Genomic DNA, 23,897 nt, shown 5'->3' with positions numbered 1-23,897 from the left:
AAGGTGCTTAGCCAGTGTGGGTACAGCACTGTGAGGAGGGTAGGGTGGTATTAGCTGATATTGGAAAGGAGATGAGGCCAGATCACACAGTTTTTGCAGGCTGCAATAAGGAGTTTGGATTATAATGCCAAGTACTGGGTGTGGGGCTGACAGGTAAAATATAGAACACCTAGTTATATTTGAATTTCAAATAAATAACAACTAACTTTTTAGTTTACATATGTTCCAAATACTGCATGGAACATACACTAAAAATATCTTCATAGTTTATTTGAAAATCAAGTTTAATTTGCTACTCTGTTTTTTCATTGTTTTTGCCAAGTCTGATAACTCTAATCGAGAGGCTGCTGAAAGTTTTTTGGTAGGCAAGTGACATGATCCAATTTGTATTTTAAGAAGATCCTCCTGGCTTTTTTGTGAAAATGCTTTCAAGGGTCACAGAAGTTAAATACAGGCAGTGAAGGACAGAAGGACCACCATTTTATGAGCAACTGTTTTCATGGAGGCATTCATTTGGGATTCTCAGACTTGCTGCTTTGACAGACCCCGTGGTAAAAGCACAAGGTATATTTCTCTTGTATAATAAACCTGTAAGGCAATGTCATACAACAAAGTACTAAAATATCTTAACATGTTAACTAGATGTTAACTAGACTTATTGTGGTGATCATTTTATAACATATACAAATATTGAGTCATTATGTTGTACATCTGAAACTAATATAATGGTATATGTCAATTGTATCTCAATTTTAAAAATATGCATTAACTTAGAATACAGTTGTTATTCATAAGTCTAATAACCTGAGCTTTGACCTCAGATCTTAGGGAAAAAAGAGTACAGTTATAATATTAGCTTGGTATAACACATTATGTTTGCCTCATCTTTTCCTAAATAAAAGTAGTGCTTCTTATTGAACTAACATTTGCATACAAAAGCTGTACAAAACCACTTCTGGCCAAGATGTAGGCATAGGTAGATACACTTTGCCTCCTTGCACAACCAAAAGAAAGACAATAAATTTAAAAACAAAAAACAACCAGACTGCCAGAAAATCAAACTGCATGGAAGTCTGACAGCCAAGGAATTAAAGAAGAAACATTCATTCAGACCGGTAGAAGAGGCAAAAGGACTCACAGCAAGGCTGCGGCTGGAGGACTGGGCGGTTCCATATTTGCATGTGGATAAGCTGGGAGGAACAACTGGGAAGAAGACAGACTGTGCAATCCAGGGCCCCATCATGGGAAAAGAAAGCCTCAAAACCTCTGGCTATAACAACCTGTGGGGGTTACGCTGGTGGGAGAAACTCTCAGCCTCACAGGAGAGTTCGTTGGAGAGACCCACAGGGTCCTAGAATGTATACAAACCCATCCACCTGGGAGTCACCGCCAGAAGGGTCCAATTTGCTTGTGGGTAGCTGGGGAGTGACTGAAAGCTGGCCAAGAGCCAAGCAAGCGGCATTGTTCCATCTCTGACTCCTCCCCCACATATGGCACCACAATGCAGCAACGTGGGTTGCCCTGTCCTGGTGAATAACTAAGGTTCTGCTTCTTACAACATAACAAGAGCCCCAAGACAAAGAAATATGGACCAAATGAAAGAACAGATCAAAACTCCAGAAAAACAACTAAGTGATGAAGAGATAGCCAACTTTCCAGATGCAGAGTTCAAAACACTGGTAATCAGGATACTCACAGAAATGGTTGAGTATGGTCCCAAAATGGAAGAATAAGTGAAGGCTATGCAAAGTGAAATAAAGAAAAACACACAAGGAACCAACAGTGAAGGGAAGGAAACCAGGTCTCAAATCAACAATTTGGAGCAGAAGGAAGAACTAAACATTCAACTGGAACAGAATGAAGAACTAAGAATTCAAAAAAACAAGGAGAGGCTTAGGAACCTCCGGGACAACTTTAAACAGAACAACATCCGAATCACAGCAGTGCCAGAAGGAGAAGAGGAAGAGCAAGAAATCGAAAACTTATTTGAAAAAATAATGAAGGAGAACTTCTCCAATCTGTCAAAGGAAATAGACTTCCAGGAGATCCAGGAAGCTCAGAGTCCCAAAGAAGTTGGGCCCAAGGAAGCACACACCAAGGCACATCATAATTACATTACCTAAGATTACAAATAGGGAGAGAATCTTAAAAACAGCAAGAGAAAAGGTGACAGTTACTTACAAAGGAGTTCCCATAAGACTATCAGCTGATTTCTCAAAAGAAACCTTACAGGCAAGAAGAGGCTGGAAAGAAGTATTCAAAGTCATGAAAAGCAAGGACCTACATCCAAGATTACTCTAACCAGCAAAGCTATTATTTAGAATGGAAGGGCAAATAAAGTGCTTCCCAGATAAGGTCAAGTTAAAGGAGTTTACCATCACCAAGCCTTTATTATATGAAATGGTAAAGGGACTTGATCTAAGAAAAAGAAGAAGATCAAAAACTATGAACAGTAAAATGATAACAAACTCACAACTATCAACAACTGAACCTAAAAAAACCCCCAAAAAACAAAAAACAAACTAAGCAAACAACTACAACAGGAACAGAATCACAGAAATGGAGATCACATGAGGGATTTTCAGCGGGGAGGGGAGAGGAAAGAATGGGGGAAAAGGTACAGGGAATAAGAAGCATAACCGTTAGGTACACTATAGACAGGGGGAGGTGAAGAATAGTATAGGAAATGGAGAAACCAAAGAACTTATATGTATGACCCATGGACATGAACTAAGGGTAGGGAATGCTGGTGGGAAGGGGGAGTGCAGGTCAGAGGGGAATAAAGGAAAGAAAAAAAAAATGGGACAACTGTTATAGCATAATCAATGAAACATACCTTAAAAAATAAGAACAAATATATAAACCTGATGTAGTTTAATATTGATCTGTGTTCAGTATCACTTGCCAGCTTTGGACCTTCAGGAATACTGATGATATATTTCCACAATATTACAGGCTGCAATCTAGTTTTATTTCTGATTTTTACTTCCCCATTTGACAAAAATGTAATGTTTAAGTTGGGTGATCTGATAACACATACATAAGTTAAACATAGTACTATAGACATACACGTACATACATTGATACATTATAGAGATTCTGAACTGTGCAAACTTTAAAATATTGATAAAATGATACTTTTCAAAAAGATAAAATAAAAGTTAAAAGGTAAAAAAATAAAATGACATCATTTAAAGACCACTCCAGGGATGTTAAAAGTTATGACTTTCTGGAAACTGCTTTGAGTATTTTAGCTTTCTAGGATGTTATTTTATGCACTGAAGCAGCAACATCAAATGGTGGCCTAGTGATACATTAACAAGTTAACTTCAATTTCTAGGGAACATAATTTACTACTACATAGTCATTTAACACTTTGATGTCACCACACCGCTTTTGGAGTTCAGGGAAGTAAGCTGTTTTGTAGAATGAGTCCTTGCGGTGGTGGAGTGCGCCCCGTGTTGTTACTCATCTTTTCGTTAAATGTGACTGGTATTCCTTTTCACCATCCAGGCGTTGCATAACAATAACAACCACAAATATGAGAGATTAAGCTTGCCTAACAGACTGAACTGTTTTACTTAGGAAGCTGAAGCTGCTCAGAGATAATGAATACAGGATATGTCAGAAGAGCTGAACAAAAACAAATTTGCATTGCTTTCATTCACAGCAAAACTTAAGTTTCAGGTCACATGGCCACAAAGGGTGTATGCTTTATGAAACAACTCCTCCTTCCAATGTATGCATTTATGTCAGAATACAAACACTTTTTTCACTTGATTACTAAGCATTGGCGAGTTTTGGAATTTAAAATTGAAGGTGTTTCTCCCATAATCTAATGGGTTAAATCTTTTTAATAGGGGGAAAAAGGCAAAGGGCTGAAAAATGTGTTGTCACAAAAGTCTTTTTTATTCTCTGCAGAAATTTTGTACATTTCAACAAACCTGTTTATTAAATGTCTTACTGAAGTGCCTGGGTGCCGAGGCATGGAGGAGAGACATGAAGCAGACAAGTAAAAGAAAAGCTTCCTTCAGGAGGTACCTGAAAGGGTGAGTAGAAAAAAAAAAGAGAACGGAGAGACAAGGGGGTTTATAATACGAGGTTGTCTGAAATAAGATTGGAAGAAAGCTCGCAGATGAAAGACATGGTCTGCATCATGTCCTGGAAGCATTATAAAAGGAGTGTTTTATAAAGCAGAAACCGTTAAAAGAGTTCACACGTCCATTTGCATGAATTACCAAACCCTGGAGAGTGTCTGAATGTATTGCAAGTGCTGACCTGAAATGAAGGTCACTGATCTCCCCACAACATCAGACATCAGTGTGAACTGAGCAGAGTTACATTAACAAACCTTTCCAGCCAGTGTTGAAAGATCATAGCCTCCAATTATCTGCATCTCGCCCATGGACTGGTCATTCTAAAAAAAGAGAAGCCAATATTTTACTGTACGAGAAAATCTGTAGGGCATATTTTCCCGTCTACCCAGCTAGGGGCTAGATTGTGCCTTACAAACAGTGGTATAGCACAAATAGCTAGTGCAGGTTCATGGTTGCCTATGGTTACCAACAGCCACTTGCTGCTCTTGTGCTTGAGAGAAAGCATCCTAATGGCTGGGGGAGAGACTGAGGAGAGAGGGATTAGGAGTGGAGAGAGGACAAGCAAACCTAATTTTGGAACAAAAAACTGGAAGGTGCCACAAACTCTCCTGAGTCAGATGGATTTGGGGAAACCAGTTGTACTCCCAGAGTTCCCTGGGGTGGAGGGGGCCATGGGAGCGTCAGGAGTGGGGCAGGCATTCGCCAACTATGCCAACATGTCATGCTCTTAGCCCTGCACTGGGGCACAGTTATATTATGGTTCCCAAAGAAATTAGAGTCCTTCTCTACTCTCTACCAGTGCAGGTCCTTTTCTCTCAGCTGATGTTGAGGGCATTTCTAACAGGCCACAGATAAAGAACTATCACACTGAGACCTTCAGACATGGATGACAAATCCTCAGGAACTTAACTACAGTCCCAGGAAAATGTGACCAGATCCCTCTGTAGAAGTCTTTTCACTGAAATCCCATAAGAGATTATGAGCATTTGCTTTTATGATGTTTATGTATGGTACATCATTACACCTCAATGCCCTAATTAAACCTCAAACACACATAATAAACAAATATGGATTGTTACTTAGTGAATATCACAATAGAATAACATGGGGGCAAAACAGGAAACGGAGTGCATGCAAGTTGTTTTCTAGCCTTATTATAGAGACACATTCAAGGAACTGAAGCAGATATCCTACAGGCAATCGGCTCTGTGACCAAGCAAGAATGTTGTAATGTTGCAACCCCTTGATGCAAACAATAACCTAAGGGAGCAGATGACAATGTAGGTAGCATGTGTACAATGCGTGGAACGAAGGCCCTTCCCCTTTCTGGGGGAAGTTCATTCCATATGGATCAGGTGGAACGAGGCCTTAACCATGCAAACCAGCTATGCCTGAAGATATATCCAACCCTGAACTTTTCACCTACAGAAGCCAATTTATTTCCTTAGGAATTTTCTTGGGTTGGTTTGAATTGGATTCTGTCACTTGAATATGAGTGTCAATCTAGTCATCTGGGAAGGGAAAAAATAGCCAAGCAACCAATATAACAGTTTTACCAATGAAACAGGTTTTGTCTTTTTACCTTTTTGCTCAAGAGAAAAAAATAAATCACTTTAAAATGTTTTCATTTCTGCTTGGTGAAGCAGTCACTCCTTACTGCAAAGAAGTACAGTACTTGAAAGTGGCTCACCAAATTAGTAAAACCAATAATTTTCTTATTATGAGAACAGGTCTCAAAAGGAGAAAAATAACAAAATACCCAGAATTCCCAGATCTTTTGCTGTTTTTGTGCAGGCATATATAATCATATATCCACAAGCAATCATGTCAATAGGTCAAGAACTTGTCAAAAATGTCAAAGGAGAAAATTTTCTTGTCATTTCTAGAGGTGCTGAGATATAGGAGTTAACATAGGAGAATTTCTGCATATTAGGTTCAAATATGTTCTTAATAGCAGCAGGAAAAATAAAATTTCAGTACCTCCAGAGGACTAAGTTATGCAGAACTGGATACAACTATTAAACCACAGAGTTTAATGTAACAAATGAGATTTATACTTTGCCAGATCAGAGTATGTTTCACAATACTTCTATTATCATCTCCATTCTATTGATTAAAAACAAAAAACGCACAATACATCATAAAGCTAAATAATGTTCTCTAAGTCACATAGTAGTGTGTTGCCAAGCAAGCCCTATTTCATAAGGTTTTACTTAGTCCAAGTTTATAACATGGTTTTAATATTAGATTTGTCCCTAATTCATCTGGAACTTACATCTTCCAAGTATGTACATAGTCAATTGTCCACATAACATTCATTGAATTGTTTACTTTTTCCCTACTGGTTTGTAATGTCATTAGTTTTGATTTGATAATATTTTACTTGGGATTGTGTATCTTATTTTCATAAGATAGGCCTATAGTTTTAAAGCAAAGTGATATTGGCCTCATATAATGAGTTGGGTTGTTCTTTATATATTTTTCTGTTTTTTAAATTTTATTTTTTAAGTATAGTTGACATTTAATATTATTTTGTATTAACTTACAAAGTGGTTCCCCTGATTCAGGTACCCTCCTGGCACCACATACAGTTATTACAATATTATTGACTATATTCCTTGTGTTGAGCTTTACATTCCTATGACTGTTTCATAACTACCAATCTGTACTTCTTCATCCCATTTATTTTTTCACACCATGTACAAAACTTCTTCTACTCTGGTAACTATTAATCTGTCCTCTGACTCTATGTGTGTGTTTCTACTTTGTTTGTTTGTTTGTTTTGTTCTTTAGGTTCCACATATAAGTGAAATCACATGGTATTTGTCTTTCTCTGTCTGACTTATTTCACATAGCATAATACCCTGTAGGTCTATGCATGGTTTCACAAATGGTAAGATTTCAGTGTTTTTATAGCTGAGTAATATTCCATTGCATATACATACAACTACTTTTTTATCCACTTGTCTAATGGGCACTTGCGTTTCTTCCATATTGTGACTATTGTAAATAAGGCTGCAATGAACATAAGGATGCATATTTTCTTTTGAATCAGTGTTTTGGGTTTTTTGGATAAATACCCAGGAGTGGAATTGATGGGTCATAAGGCGGTTCCATTTTTAATTTTTTGAGGACCCTCCATACTGTTTTCCACAGTGGCTGCACCAGTCTGCATTCAGCAGTGCATGAGGGCTCCCCTTTCTCCACATCCTTCACCTTTCTCCATATCCTTGCCAGCATCTGTTGTTTTCTGACAGGTATGAGGTCTCATTGTGGTTTTAATTTGCATTTCTCTGATGATTAGTGCCATTAAGCATCTTTTCATATATCTACTGGTCATCGTTATATCTTCTTTGGAGAGGTGTATATTCAGGTCCTCTGTCTATTTTTAATTGGATTGTTAGGGGGTTTTATTTTGATGTTGAGTTGTGTGAGTCCCTTATAAATTTTGCATATTAACCCCTTATCAGATGTATCATTGGCAAATATTTTCTTCCATTCAGTAGATTGTCTTTTCATTTTGTTGATGGTTTTCTTTGCTATACAAAAACTTTTAGTATATTGTAGTCATATTTGCTTATTTTTTTCTTTTGTTTTCTTTGCCTGAGATACATCAGAAAAAATATTGCTGAGAGAAATGTAAGAGAGTTTACTGCCTAAGTTTTCTTCTAAGACTTTTATGATTTCAAGTCTTATATTTAAGTCTTTAATTCATTTTGTCTTTATTCTTATACATGGTGTAAGAAGGTGGTCTCAATTTTTTTTGCATGTATCTAATTTTGCCAACACCATTTAATGAATAAACTTTCTTTATCACATTGTATGTTCTTGCCTCCTTTGTCATATATTAATTGACCATATAGACATGGGTTTATTTCTGGGCTCTCTATTCTTATTTGAATTGATATCTTCTGAATAGATAAGAATACTGTGACTAGAACTTCCAGCACTATGTTGAATAAGAGTGGTGAAAGTGGGCATCCCTGTCTTGTTTCTGATCTTAAGGAAACCACTTACTTCTTTTCCTTGTTGAGTATGATGTTAGCTGTATGTTTGCTGTATATGGCCATTTATTTTTATCATAAATGGGGGCTGGGTTTTGTCAAATGCTTCTTCTGCATCTATTGAAATGATCATATGATTTTTAACATTCATTTTGTTTATGTGGTATACCACATTAATTGAATGCAGATATTGAATCAAACTTGCATCTCAGGAAAAAAATCCCACTTGATCATGGTGTATGGTTTTTTTTTACGTATTGCTGTATTCAGTTTGCTAATATATTGTTGAGGATTTTTGCATCCATATTCATATGGAATATTGGCCTATAATTTTCTTTTTTTAATAATGTCTTTGTCAGGTTTTGGAATCATGATAATGTTGGCTTTGTAAATGAATTGGGGAGATTTCCTTCCTCTTGAATTTTTTTGGAATAGTTTGAGAATAGCTGTTAATTCTTCTTTGAATGTTTGATAAAATTCACTTGTGAAACCATCCATTCCAGTACTCTTTCTTGGGAGTTTTTTTTTATTACTGAATTGATTTTGTTGGTTGTGATTGGTCTGTTCACATTTTCTCTTTCTTCTTGATTCAGTCTCGGAAGATTGTATGCTTCTAGGAATTTATCTTGTTGGTATATGATTGCTTGTAGTATTTTCTTAAAGTCTTTTGTGGTGTCAGTCATCACTTCTCTTTAATTTCTGATTTTATTTATATGGGTCCTCTCTCTTTTTTTCTAGATGAGTCTGGTTAAAGTTTTGTCAGTCTTGTTTATCTTTTTAAAGTACCAACACATGGTTTCACTGATCTCTTGTACTGTTTTTTTAGACTCTATTCTATTTATTTCTAGTCTGATTATTATTATTTTCTTCCTTCTACTCACTTTGGGCTTTGTTTGCTATTCTTTTTCTAGTTCCTTTATGTGTAAGATAAGATTGTTTATTTGAGATTTCTTCTTCTTGAGACAGGCTTGTATTGCTATAAATTGCCCTCTTAGGACTGCTTTAGTTGTGTCTCATACATTTTGGGTTGTTCTGTTTTCATTTTCACTTGCCTCAAGGTATCTTTTGGTTTCTTCATTGATCTCATTGTTAACCCATTCATTGTTTAGTAAGATGTTATTTAGCTTCCATATGTTTCTGTATTTTCTGTTTTACTTTCTTGTAACTGATTTCTAGTTTCATACCATTGTGGTCAGAGAAGGTGCTTGATATGATTTCAATCTCCTTAAATTTACTGAGACTTGTTTTGTGGCTTACCATGTGACCTAGCATGGAAAATGTTCCATGTGCACTAGGAAAGAATGTATATTCTGCTGCTTTGGGATGAAATGCTAAAAAATATCAATTAAATCCATGTGGTCTAATGTGTCATTTAAGGCTGCTGCTTCCTTTGATGATTTTCCATCTGGAAAATCTATCCAGTGACATCAGTGGAGATGTTAAATTCCCTACTATGACTGTATTACTGTCAGTCTCTCCCTTTATGTCCATCAAGATTTTCTTAATATATTCAGATGCACCTATATTGGGTATATAAATGTTTACAAGGGTTATATTCTTTTGTTGGATTGATCCCTTTATCATTATGTAATGTCCTTCATTGCCTCTTAGCCTTGTTTTAGTCTATTTTGCCTGATATAAGTATTGCTACCCCAAGTTTTTAATTTTTTTTTGGTTTCTATTTGCATGAAATATAATTTCTATCCCCTTAGGTGTGTGTGTGTCTTTCAATCTGAAGTGGGTCTCTTATAGACAGCATATATATGGGTTTTGTTTTCTTATCCATTCAACTACCCTATGTCTTTTGATTACAGCATTTAATGCATTTACATTTAAAGTAATAATTGATAGGTACATCATTATTGGTATTTTATTATTCATACATACTCATATGTTCCATTTCTTCTTCTTAAAAAAGTTCCTTTAACATTTCTTGTAATACCGCCTTAGTGGTGAGGAACTCCTTTAGTTTTTTTCTTGTCTGGGAAGCAATTTATGTCTCCTTCAATTTTAAATGATAGATTTACTGAGTAGAACAGTCTTGGTTGTATGTCCTTGCTTGTCATCACTTTGAATATTTCATACCAATCCCTTCTGGCCTGAAGAGCTTCTCCTGAGAAAACAGCTGACAGTCTTATGAGAACTCCCTTGTAGGTAACCAACTGTCTTTCTCTTGCTTCTTTTAATATTCTTTCTTTGTTTTTAACCTTAACCACTTAATTATGATATGTTTGGGTGTAGGACTCTTTGGGGTCATCTTGTTTGGGCCTCTCTGTGCTTTCTTCACCAGGTTAGAAAACTTTTCAGTTATTATGTCTTCAAATAGGTTCTTAATCCCTTGCTCCCTCTCTTCTCCTCCTGGTACTCCTATGATGTGAATGTTGTTATATTTGATGTTTTTCTATAGGTTCCTTAAACTTTCCTCATTTTTAAAAATTCTCTTTTCTTTTAGCTGTTCCAATTGAGTGTTTCCTGCTACTAAAATATTGATTTGAGCCTCTACTTTATCTAATCTGCTGTTGATTTCTTCTAATGTATTTGTCATTGCAGTTATTGTATTCTTCACTTCTGACTAGTTCTTTTTTGGGGGGGGTTTCTATGTCTTTTGTTTTGTTGTTGAAGTTCTCACTAAGTTCCATGAACATCCTTATAATCATGGTTTTGAATTCTGTATTGGGTAGATTGCTTGCCTCCATTTTATTTAGTTCTTTTTCTCCTGTTCTTTCACTGAAGGCATGTTTCTTTGTCTCCCCAATTTTGCCTGCCTCTCTGTGTTTGTTTCTGTGTATTAGGTAGGTCTGCTATATCTCCCAGTCTTATGTAGTAGGTGTCCTGTGGGGGGTAGTCAGGCAGTATCCCTGATCATGTTGGTTGGGTGCTCCAGAAGTGTCCCTTGTGTGGTTTACATGCTCCTTCCTGTTGTAGTTGATTCTTGATTGCTGTTGGTACATCTTTGAGTGGGCCTGACCCTCAGGATGGCTGGCTGTGAAGATTGGACACAACAACAGTGTATGACTTACTGTGCAGCAGCTGACCCCACAAAATGGAATTTTCCCCAGCACAATCTGGTACCTACCGAGACATCTCTTTTTGTGTGCTGCTTATGGAGCTATTTGGGTGGTGCTCTGTTGTAGTCTCAAGCAAGCCCCTGGTTGTGTTTTTTTCTGGGGTTTCTTGGGAGGGTCTTCAATGTAGGTCAATGTCAGACCTTGGCAGTGACCAACTCTGGGCTACCTGTTATGGACTACAAAGTGATCCATGGTTTGTAGTTTACTCTGCTGGACCTAGGTGCCTCTGGCAGAGGCCAAGCTGTGAACTGAGGCCATCAGACACCATTACTAGTCCTGGGAAGGTCAGCAAAAGGCCAAGGCACCTGAGACCTGCTGCTGCCTACTGGTTAGGCTCAACCACTGTAGGAACCTTGGGCTATATACAACTTGTGTGTGGCTGGTTCTCAAAGAGTCACCTCATAGGTGTGAATGGTGTTTACTAGGTTAATACTGTTTCTAACTCAGCACCCGTGCTGGGTCTTAGACTACTCAGAAAAAGTCTCAGGGTATACCAAGGCCAGCCACCACCCGCTTGGACCATTGTGGTGGGGGTGGGACCTCAGAGAGTCATCAGGGTGGAGTTGGTAGAGGCCACCAGGCTAAAGCAGATTAAGATTTGGCTGTGTGGATTGAAGTCTTAACATAAGAAAAGTGACCTATAGGAAATGGCCCTTGCCCTGAAGCCAGACAACTCAGTTTCTTCCTGTACCTCTGGCACCCCAGAGCTTGACCAGAATTCCTGGAGACCTTTTTAAGAAGGAATGCAATGCAAGCCCAGGCTAGTAGCCACCCCTGACAGAGCCTCTGGCAGTGTATAAGCAAGTTAAGGCAAAACCTCAGGGAGTCATCAGGATGGAGCTAGTGTAGTTTACTAGGCTAATGTCATGTGTGGAAAGGACTACATAGAGGAATGGGTGAAGCCTTTAGGCAGAGCATGAAGATGGCCTCTGTTTTAGCCATGCTCAAGCTCATTAGCCTGGGGCCTCAGGGTATAGCCGGTGTCAAGCTACAGCCTGTGGGTAGAGTGCTTAATCCAAGGAAGGTGGTGCCTATGTGCCATGTGGTAGGAGAAACCAACACGGACACATAGGGAGGCTACCCTTTTAGCCCTTGCCCTGAAGCCACACAGTTCAGTCTCTCCTTATATGACTCTGGCACCCTCTGAGCTGCTGTCCTTCAACCAGCACTCAGGGTGAGTGTAAGCAAGTTGTGTGTGGGTCCTTGAAGAGGACACCTGGGTTTCCAGCAGCCTTCTGTTTCCTGGGGGCAAACAAAATCCCTACTTATTTCCATAGTCTGATGTTATGTGCATTCCTTTCTTGTTGCTGGTACTCTGGGCTAGGAAGCTAGTATGGGGCTGAGACCCCTCATTCCTCCAGGAGGAACTTTGCAGTCAAGATATCCCTCTAGATTCTCAACCACTGCATGCGGGTGCACGGCCTGCCCATTTGCATCTCCACCTCCCTTACATCTCAGTGTGACTTCTCTTTTATACCCTTTTGTTCAGCTAGTCTTCAGGTGGTTTTCTGGGTTAACTGTTCTATAATTTAGTTGTAATTCTGATGTAGTCATGGGAGGAGATGAGTACAGCTTCCACCTATTCCACCATCTTGGACCTTCCTCTATATCTTTTTTCCTATGGCCTAAAAGAGTTTGCATATGAATGGATTTATCTGTTGTGCTAAGTAAGATTTAGTAGAGCTCAGAATAGATATTATTTAATCTCCAATTTACAGATGAGAAATTTGAGGCAATGAGAATTTAAGTTACTTGCCCAAAGAAGTGTGGCTAGTAAGTGAAAGAATCCAGTTCAATCCTAGAATTGCTTGTCTCCACTTTTTTCTGGTGAAACCCCACACCCCCAATATTTCTATAGGAAAGAAGTAGTACATCTTTAAGAGTAACACAGAGAAGAAGTAGGCCCTGGCTGTACTAATAAAGTAAATACATGAGTTGAAATTGCTAAGAGAAATCAAGATTTTGGTAGAAGTGTTGGTAGAGGTGGTGTGGATTTATTTATGTAGCAAAGAAAACCTCTGACATTGAGTCTAGGCATCTTTGCAAGAAATATTCCGAAGATACATGAGTTTAGGTGACCTGATTTCCAGGTACAACACACACACACACACACACACACACACACACACACACACACTACAAATAGCCCAGCAGATGTGGTGATGCCTCATGCAGAGAATTTGGACTGCTTAGATAATGTTTAGAGAGAAGATAACTGAGGAAGAATAAATATCCCGAATTCCTGTCCTTTTGAGGAAACAGAAGGGGAAAAGTCAAGAAAACAAACAAAAGAACCACTCTTTCAGCTATTCATTTCTAAAGTCAGAGAATACTTGCTTTAAAATCTATACATGCAAAAACTTTCTCAATATTCTCATACTCTACGGATACCTTAACTTTGCTTCCCACTCCCACCTTTTCAGCTTCCTCCTTTCAGCTATTCTCCTGTGCCTAATAAGGTCATCTAGATTATATAAAATACATAGGAATGCAAAAAAAAAATACCCAAACCAGCTCATTATAAGAAGTTTTAACAATCAAACTAGAGGGTTTCTAATTAAAATGTTGCAAACTGCTGGAAAAAATTCTTTTACTCTAATATTTGATACCAGTACAGGTAGGACAGGTGCATTGATTCCAGTATCTCCAGCTTTATAGTCAGGAAAGCAAGGAGTTAACCTTGAAACCGCTTTACAAGATGGTGGCATGTGACTGGTGGTAGAATGTGAGAATCGATGGTTGGAATGCTGGTATTCTTTCAGGACTGGCTGCATTTTTACCTTAGGGATCATGAGATACCCTAATTCCTTCCTATAAATCCACCATTTTAGCTTACATTAATTTAAAATAGATTTATATTACCTATAAAAAAAAAAGAAACTTGACTAAGATATCATGCTGATTTCCAGTAAATGAGAATTTTGGAAAATATTATTAATGAAAAATTACTCATGTCACATTGCACCACTGCCCATGAACACCAGTGTGCTGCACTGAGACCCTGGGAGTTCTAGCACACAACACATCGCTTTATTCTCTATGTCTTAGCTCACAGTAGCTCCTGCCACACTTCTCCATCTTCCTTCACAAAGGTAATTCTTACTCTATCTTCAAGACCCAGCTCCGGCATCATTGAGCTTTTCTGGAGTCCCTGGGACTTCATCTGCATCCTAGTAACACTCTATGCATATCTGCATATTAATAGACAATGTCCAACTAGAATTTTCTGTGTATGTAGCAATTGCCAATGGAATGAAAAGCCTCTTCAGCAGAGCAGCCTTATTTCCACCCTAACTGTATTCTCAGTAGCTGGCACATTGTGGCCTCCAGTGTTTGCTGAGATAGTAGATGTTAAAGCATCTGAATACATGTGTTAGCTATATTTTTAATACTCAGCACTTAGTTTTTCTTGCTTTAAGTTCTTTCTCTTGCTGTCCTGAAGCCTGAAGGAACTTTGTGCCTAATGGTAGACAAAAATGAAAATTATAGACACATAGGAAAAATATCTATGAAACTCAAGTGAGAGGGACATAAATAAAGCTGACTTGAGTATCTTAGCAGAGAGGAAGATTAAAAAAAAAAAACCCCGACCTTCCTCTATCTATGAGTAACTCCCACCCAAACTAAATTTTTGATTCTCATGATTATTATTTTATTATCTCAGTTACTAAACAGCCTCCTCAACAGTTTAAGACACTTAGCTGCAAGAATCCACATGAATTGTGAATATTAAAAATACAAAAATTTGCATTAAGATATTTTAATATCAAGAATTCATTTCATAATTAGTAAAGGATATATTTTAAATTCAAACTAGCATTTTAACCAGAAAAAATATATATGCTAGCATGTATAATTTAGCTCATTTGAAAGTACATTTTGCATTTTCTAAATTTTGTGTGTTTTTGCAAACATGATATAACTTTATTCAAAGACAACATGGCTTTCTGTTTATTGACAATGATTTATTATTCTATTGTGATTGGTATTCTGCTCCACCCAGTCTCCAAAAAGGGTACTGGTTAGCTAAGAGTAATCCCCACCCAACACAGAAAGGTACTTTTCTTACGAGAAATAAAGCGATGTGGGTCAGAATAAGGGACCACAGTCATATGAAGAAGCTATAGGCTGGGAGGAATAATGTAGGATGATCAATAAAAAGAGGAAGGTGTGGAGGAGGGAGAATAAAATAGACCTTTACTTCAATTTGGTTAAAACTGACCCCAGTAAAGAGGAAACTCAGTCTAAAAACAGGTTCAGTGACTTTGCTTTACATGAACTCTGTTTGCAACCTCAAAGCAGGATATCCTTCTGTTTTGAATGTTGGTATGGACTTGTTTTCCTTTAAATTATGTTTTTAAATTATGGATCAGAAGGATAAACAAGCTGAGCCTCTTGACACATCTGAATGGCCCCAGAAGACTTCAGTACAACCTGTGTTTTAGAATGTGTACCACTGCCACCATATATCAATGGTGACATTTTCTTGAAAGACCATTTTCTCCACATATTTTTTCCCTGCTAAAAAACCTGGGAAAGATTTATAACTTTCAAAAAATAACCAAATAAAAACTGTTGTTCAACAGTAATAATATCTTAAACCAGTTCTACTGAACCTTTTAAAAGGTTGTCAGGGGATGGGACAGTGAACAGGATGGGCCACCAGAGGGTCCCACCCTGGGAAAACCTCACACACTGCTTTTTTGGCACTAGCCTGGATCTATCTTCATTCCCACCCAATGGTGCTCTGGGTCCAAAAAGTCCTGTTATCTTGTGTTACTTCTCAGCTCAAAATATTTGAGGAGATGGCCATGCCCTCAAGAAAAGTCCAGTTTTGTCATCACAATGGGCAGGGCCACCCTGACAGCAAGGCCTGAGTGGCCCTAAATATCACAGATACTAAAACACATTTGCTATTTTCTTTTCGGCCTTGTAAGGAGGTTTTCTGGAGGACTCTGTAACAGTTTGAGTTAATGGAAATTATACAACAAGCACATGTATGCTGAACTGGGCATTGCCCCCTGCTCCCATCCTCCCTTGCAGGGCTAAGTTTGTGGTGGGGAGAAGGTGGTAGAGAAAAGTAGAGAGTTACCTTGGGATACCAAAGAGTGGCTGATATTTTTCAGGTTGGCCACCCTAAATCACCCAAGCAGGTGAATAAGAGACCAGACTCCCTAGGTAACTCCTGTGTTCCCTCCTGCCTCTCAGTTCAGAAGGTAGAGTTTAAGTTGAAAGGAAACATCAGACTTTGCAAGCTATGTCTGGAGGAGAACTTAGCTACCCTAGACCCCTAAAGAGCTTAACTGAGTCAGTCCTGTGTATGGTTCAGGCAGCTTCACTCACCTTCTAGGAGCTGGTTCTGGGCCCAGAATAGGCCCTGCCCTGCCTAGCAGACATGTGGCTCTGCTCAGGCTTGTAGGCTGCAGGGATGAGCACAGCTCCTTTAGTCTCCAGCTCAGGTGATCTGGGTAGAAACATGAGCTGGCCATGGACAAAGCTATAAAGTTTTCAAGTTAAATATTTAAAGTATAAAGTTAACTATTTAGTCATATGGTTGTAGATAGGTATTTGGACTCTTGCCTTGAGTCCTTTAAATATTAGGGGCAAATCTGAATTTGAGAACCATTTATTGAGCACTTACTAAGTGCCAAGTATGATGCTAACTAAGCCCATTTCGTACAGGAATCCTAACAAAATCCTATGAGGTATGTTATAGCAATCATGCTCCTTGGCATTTACCCAAGAAACTGAAAACTTATGTCCATAAAAAAAACTTGCACATAGTTGTTTGTAGCAGTTTCATTCATAATTGCCAAAACTTAGAAGTAACTGAGATGTCCTTCAGTAGGTGAATGGATAAATAAACTATCATATATCCAGACAATGGAATATTACTCTGTACTAAAAAGAAATGAGCTATCAGGCCATGAAAGGACATGGGGGAACCTTAAATGCACACTACTAAGTAGAAGTCAATCTGAAAAGGCTTCATATTGTATGATCCCAACTATATGACATTCTGGAAAAAACAAAACTATGGAGACAGTAAAAAGATCAGTGGTTGCCCAGGGTTGGGGAAGAAAAGGATGAATGATGGAGCACAGATGACTTTTAGGGCAGTGAATGTACTCTATGAGGCCGCAATGATGGATACATGTCACTATACATTTGTCCAAACACATGGAATGACTATCAAGAGTGAACCCTAATGTAAACTATGGACTTTGGGTGATCATGATATGTCAATGTAGGTTCATCGATTGTAACACATCTACCACTCTGGGGCAGGATTTGATAGTGGGCAAGGCGGTGGGTACGTGGGGACAATTTTGCTGTGAACCTAAAACTTCTCTAAAAAATAAAGCCCATTAAAAAAAATCCTATGAGGTAACAGGTACTATTATCACTCCAATTTAAGTAACTTTGTTAAATAATTTTGCTCAAGGCCCCACAGTTGGAAAGTGATGGAGCTGAAGGATGAGCAGAGATTAACCCTCTGTCCTGCTCCAAAGACTCCACCTACACATACATTCAACAGCTTCTCTCTTGAGTCTGATGAAAACCTACCTTTCTGTGTGACTTGCTACTATATTCCATCTTCCCCAGTGCTTCACAATGTGCACTTGAATCACCTGTGCAGACTGTGATCCTGTGTGGAGTGGGGCCTGAGAGCCTGTATTTTCAACTAACTCCCAGGTGATGGTCATGAGGCAGGTCCCATAGGCCACACTCAGAGTCACCAGGGTCTATGTTCCAACCGAGCTAACCTGTTGGCTAAGTCCAGGGCACACCCTGCTTTTTATCACCTTTGTGTCTTACAATGCTTCCTCTACCCAGAATGTCTTTCTGCTACATTTCTGCCTCTCAAAATCATAATCTTCTTTAGATATACAAATGAAGGCCAACTTTCATGATAGTCATCTGATGCTCACACCCTCCAGCACCCCTAGCTGGAACTGATTTCTTCTGCCAATGTGCTTCCTTTAGCACCAGCTCATGCAGCACTGTTTCTTCCTTGTTATACTGGCTATTCCTCACTCATTACTTCTCATCTGTTCATTTCTGCTATTTTTGAAATCCACTTGAGGATAGGGACTTTGTCATGCATTTTATAGGATCCCTGACACTGAGCTGGGCCTTACATAAAGAAAGGAAATTGGTGTATTAAGGAAAGGGGCTGCCTTGCTCCTTTAAACTCCCTGCTAATGGTCCCCTCTTCTATAAAATGGGGACAATAACAACTACCTGCTGGAATTGTTGTGAGGTTTAAATTAAACGTCATTTGTAAAATGCTTTGCCCACAGTAGGCCCCTGACAAATATTTGCCGAATTTGATTTTCCTCTTTTATTATTCATATAAGGGAAGGGAGGAGCATGTAAGGAAATTAATGACAGAGCCAGGCATAGCACCAGGTGTCTTTTATGCAATGATTTTTCCACTCTATCAAGCTCTACTTCACTTTATTTTGGTTATGTGAGTAACTCCCAGTTATTGATGTAACTAAAATCCATCAGTACTTGCAGTAGAAACCTAGAATGCTACTTCCTGGTTCACATTTTCTATGCAAATCACTGACTACAGTCCAAGTAGGGCTTAGAAATAATAGGCATCGATGCATCTATACATCTTGGTAAACCAAAGAAAAAACATAATATATTTATTATACATCTATAATGGTATGCTTATGCAACTCAAAACAACAAAATTTGAAAATAGGTTATAGTTTTCAGATTAAACGTGATCATACTAGAAAAAAAGAAATGATTATGATCAGCCATTATAATTACTTTAACCAATTACTCACTGAGACACTTTGGCAGACTGGCCTGATTTGTCATTGACTCTCTCTGGAAAATGGAGCTAGTACTGACTGCTTTACTTGTTTTTCGGAGTTCACGTGAAGAGCAAACATATTGGCAATGTTGGCAAATACTATGAAAAATAAAGCAAACTTTTTATGTGCAAAAAATTATTAGCAATATCTTTAGGCATAATACAGAGCTAGGGGAAAGGCAATTTATGTGAAAGAATACAGAAAGTAGAAGACTTGAAGAGGGCCAAAAATCAAATGTTTCACCTACCATTATTGTTTTTTAGATTTAGTCTTTGCTCAATCATCTCCAGATATCTAATGAGACAAGAGTAATATGTAGGGAGGTCACAGAATAGAATGCTTCTAGAACCACCTTATATATTTTAGAATAAGAAAAGATGGTTTATTTGATGTAGGCATGTTGATTGGCAGTGCAGGCTTGCAGATTCCTTCAGTATTAAGTCATGTCTCAAAACTGGGTGGGGCTCTGAGTTACTAAATTTTCGCTTTTCCTCTGGAGGCCAGGGCTTGGAAGTAGCTGAAGGCTACATGTGAACGGAGTTGGGTGGTCTCGGAAAAATTCTGTGTAAACAGCATTGCTCATCTAAAAGTAACACAAAATACTGCACATCTGTCTGTCCATATTATACAAACAGAATCTGGACTCCATTAACGTGCCTGAGGAATAAATTATTCTCTAATAAATGTTTTTATAATCACAGTGAAAAGGAAGGTCCAGGGCACCAAAGGAAATGAGACTCTGCTGTACCAATTTGTTGGCGGAAGCCTGGAGGAGGAACGGGAGAGAGAAGTCACCCACAGCTGTGTCTGACTTAGAGTGGTTGTACCTTCTTAAACATGGGAGATGTAGGGTTCAATGTAAAAGGCTACCGTAGTGTATTTTATTCTAGACTGCCAACATGGAATGAAAAACCACCCATGGAGGATGGCTTTCACTCTCAGTTTTTGCTGAATGATCTAAGAACAACTCCTCAATGAGACATTCAGCTCAGGCTCCAGACCTGCCAGTGTCTGTGCTCAGAATGTCAGAATGTCCACAAAACCTAGCCTAATGGGGCCAGTAGCTATGGAACAGGGTATGAGAGCTGTCTGTTTCTTGCATATAGATACTGCTAATGCATACAATACCTAATATTCCTTCTTTTTGCCTTTGTCAAATATTTGTTGTCATTGGCTGATGACTATAAGGGCCTTTGTTTTGTAAGGGGAGGGGTGTGAGCAGGAGGAGTTTGAGTCAGAGGTGGCAGGAAACAGAGGAGAAGAGGGAGGGTCATATGAATACTGTTCCTTGTCTGATTCATTTGACTACATTTGAGCCCTGATGTTTCAAGATTGAACTGCTTTCACTAGAGCCTGGAAGTTTCGGGGAGCGGTGAAAGGTCTACAGCAAAAATTGGCAAAAGACTTAAATACACATCTCTCTAAAAAAGACATATGAATAGTGAGCAAGCACACTAATCACTAGGGAAATATGAATTAACGCCACAATGAGATACCTCTATTTCTTTGAATGGCTAAACTTAATAACCATATTGAGTGCTGGCGAGGATGTAGAGGACCTGGAACTCACACACTGCTGGTGGGGATATAAAAAGAATAGTCACTTTAGGAAACATTTGGACAGTTTCCTAGAAAGTTAAATAAGCACACACTATGAAGTCCAGCCATTCACTCCTAGGTATTTACCCAAGAGAAAAGAAAGCATACACCATTTTGAAGACCTGTTATGATTGTTCATAGAGGCTTTATTTGTAATAGCCCCCAAACTGGAAACTACCCACATGTCCATCAACAAGTGCCAAGCAGGTGGGTTCAGAGGGAGGTGCTGACACTAGAAAATGAAAAAGCCTCACGCTGCTCGCTGATCAGCCATTTTCAAAGAATATTTCACACCAGATTTAAGTATTTGTAAATGTTTCTTCCCCCAAAAGCTCAGGTTTTAAAAAATTAATAAACATATTTGATTATGTTAAATAATTTATACTTTATTGTAGCTGAAAGTTCTTAGAAATTGCTCCAAATCCTCAACCTCATTTCCACCATAGAGACCAACAAGTCAAACCTCTTTGAAATGGGCCTTCTAAATTGACTCAAGTTACGGGGAGTTCTAATTAAGTCGTTTCTTATGTAAAACTTCTAGCATGCTTCTCTTTACTCATCACTATCTGTTGCTTCTGCATGTTCACCCCTGATTCTCATCTTCTCAGATCGGCTATGCACTATTATTTTTCCTCCTACAGTCAAAATAAATCCACTTCTCCCATTTAACTTATGACAAATGCTACTGGGACCAATTAGGCGATGCAGCCATGATTCTGTACCCACATGTCTTTCAAGGACACCTAACTCAACAACTGAAATTCAGTAACAAATTGTGGGTACTATAAACACACTGGTTTTGGGAAGGCACAGAGATATCTCAGGAGGCAAGTGGCAATGAAAGCAATATTCTTTGCTAGAAAACTGGCATTTCAGATTCTATTAAAGCATTAGTTATCTTTGGAGCATTAAAGACCTAAAAGCACATTTTGCTACCACTGGCATACATGGCTACATATTCAGGATGCAGTAATGATTCTCAAACCTGCCAAACAGAATATTTGATTTTTATAACTCTGGTTTTTATTTGACTGAGAAGGGTGAGAAGAAGGAGTTTCTAAATTCTCTTAAAACCCAGAGACTTGGTTATGAGTAGATAATAAAATCCACTCAAACTCTGATCATCTAGCATTTGCCTTTGTAATGCACACCTGATGGACAGGGAAAAGGAGCACATCCTATATTACATGGTGTTCATATTTGAGAAAGGAACTCACTTAAAATTCAAATGCAACTTTCAAATATATGATACAGTATTGTTATTAACTATAGTCATGTGCTGTGCATTACATCATGCTAAGAGAGTAGATCTTAAAAGTTCTCATAATAAGAAGAAAAGCATTTGTAACTATGTGGGTGATGGATGTTAACTAGACCTACTGGGGTGATCATAAAAAATTCAAATCGCATTCAGAAGGAAACTAAATCTAAGAAAAAAGTTTCATTTTTTCTCTTAATCCATCTCTTAATAATTAGGCAATCATACATACTAATAAGACTTTTGAAAACACTGATTCTTCTCATTTTCTTATAACTAGAAGAATATGTTTCATTAACTTACAATATTAATAGCTAACCTTTGTTTTGATAGATACTGTGTTGTGTTTTACTTACTTATTTTCTAGATGAAAAAATGGAATCAATTAAATAGGTGGCTCAAGCCCACTCAGAAATAGGCAGGGCCAGAATGGGAAGCCAGGCCTGCCCATAGCAGACTCCCCTCTCAACGTTCATGTTGAACTTCACGAAAATGATACAAGTTAATAGTAATCAACTTGGCAATGGTAGTGGAAGTGGTGCTCAAAAATGAGGGCCTGCCAGCTCCTACCTTATCCTTTCTATTGGAAATGTGATGGGGTCAAGACAAAGGAAATGCAGAAACGGCCTGTCTCCTGATAGTGTTTCTGCGGCCCTCAAAGGAAGCATTAAAATAGAGCAGCTCTGCTGGCTGTTGGAACTGCTGCTTAAGCTGTGAGTCATGCTCTTGGGCCTCTTGCTGTGTGGACAGTGACCAGATGATCTTCACCCAGAGACTCTGGAGAGAAGGGAAAGTGGGCTTTGCTCTGTCATGGTCATGTCTAATCACAGGAGTGTAGTGTTTTTTTTCTCCACTTCATGTAGCTCGGGGTTCTGTGAAAGCACCATGAGCCAACCTAGGCTTGTAGAAGAGGCAAGTGGCCAACACCCAGGTTCCCACTCTACTTTACCCAGAGCAGCTCTGCTTTTGAGTTTTTTGGAAAATATCACTTCAAATGTTTGAAAACCAGAAACCCACTGGGAGGTAGCATAGCACAGTGGTTAAGATCATAGTTATGGAGCTTGACAAAATGGGTCAAATCTAGGCTTAACTATTCCTGGACTATGTGCCCCACAGCAAATTATTCCACCATTTTGAACGTCACATATATTTTCTGGCTCAGAATTGACACCATAAAATGTCAGTTATTAACACTGCTGCCTGGTCCCATTAGTGGGTGAGGACCTAGAGAAGAATCAGGTTAAAATCCAGAAAGAGAAAGGAAATACCTACAGACTTGTGAGAGAAAGACATGGGAGCCTGGCTCTGCAGACAGGTCTGAAGTAAAGAGAAGTGTTTACTTGCATTTTTTCTTCTGATTATAAAACTGGATGCTGCCTGCGTTTTATCCTCTGATTATAAAACTGTTTGCCACCATAGAGAAAATTCAATCCCTCTCCTGTTATAAATATGAAAACTAAGGTCTAGGGAAGTTGTGACTTGTACCAAGGTTAAACGAGAAACTATTCTATTTCTATGTCCATGTAGGTTTTTCCTTCCTTTTGGAAATTTCTAAACTTTCTTATTCAAATAAATAAAGTCATTTTCTATATGCATGGTGCGTGCATGGGGGAGGGTGGAGGAAGAGGCAGATGTGGGCTTAAGGAAAAGATATAGTGTTAGAATACAAGCGAAAGAAAACCTTAAAATCTAGAAGAGTTGGAGTTGAGGCTGGCAAAAAAAAAAAAATATATATATATATATGATTAAAAATGAAAATCATTATGCCTTAATACAATCTTTTAAACTTATTATTACATCAGTAATAATGATATATTAACATAGGCCCTACTGTATTCAAAAAACTTAATCTAAAAATAAGATGAAAATAGTGCCTCCCCTTTCTTTCTTTTACTGAACTGACCTGGTGAAAAATCTGAAGCATCAGTGAACTGTGTGGGCACATCACACTCACACCACATGTGCACAGAGGGCTTTGGTCCTGGACGACAGAATTTAGTAGTATGTGCTCTAAAGGTTGCTTCTTCAAGCCTTTA

At 38.4% G+C, this 23,897-nt stretch overlaps 1 protein-coding gene across 2 annotated transcripts in view; it reads right to left on the bottom strand.

Moving 5' to 3' along the window:
- The window catches only part of PRTFDC1 (phosphoribosyl transferase domain containing 1), an 87,896-nt gene that overhangs the window by 13,223 nt on the left and 50,776 nt on the right, over nucleotides 1-23,897 (bottom strand). For both annotated transcript variants that reach the window (XM_054592586.1, XM_054592577.1), the window contains exon 4: nucleotides 4,352-4,417. In XM_054592586.1, the coding sequence (XP_054448561.1) occupies nucleotides 4,352-4,417 (66 nt within the window). The remainder of the gene's footprint in view (nucleotides 1-4,351; nucleotides 4,418-23,897) is intronic.

Source organism: Pteronotus mesoamericanus, unplaced genomic scaffold, assembly GCF_021234165.1.
Source record: "Pteronotus mesoamericanus isolate MK-2021 breed Mesoamerican mustached bat unplaced genomic scaffold, CSHL_Meso_final contig_130, whole genome shotgun sequence".
In the NCBI taxonomy this organism is placed as follows: domain Eukaryota; kingdom Metazoa; phylum Chordata; class Mammalia; order Chiroptera; family Mormoopidae; genus Pteronotus; species Pteronotus mesoamericanus.
This window is presented reverse-complemented; position numbering and strand designations above follow the sequence as displayed.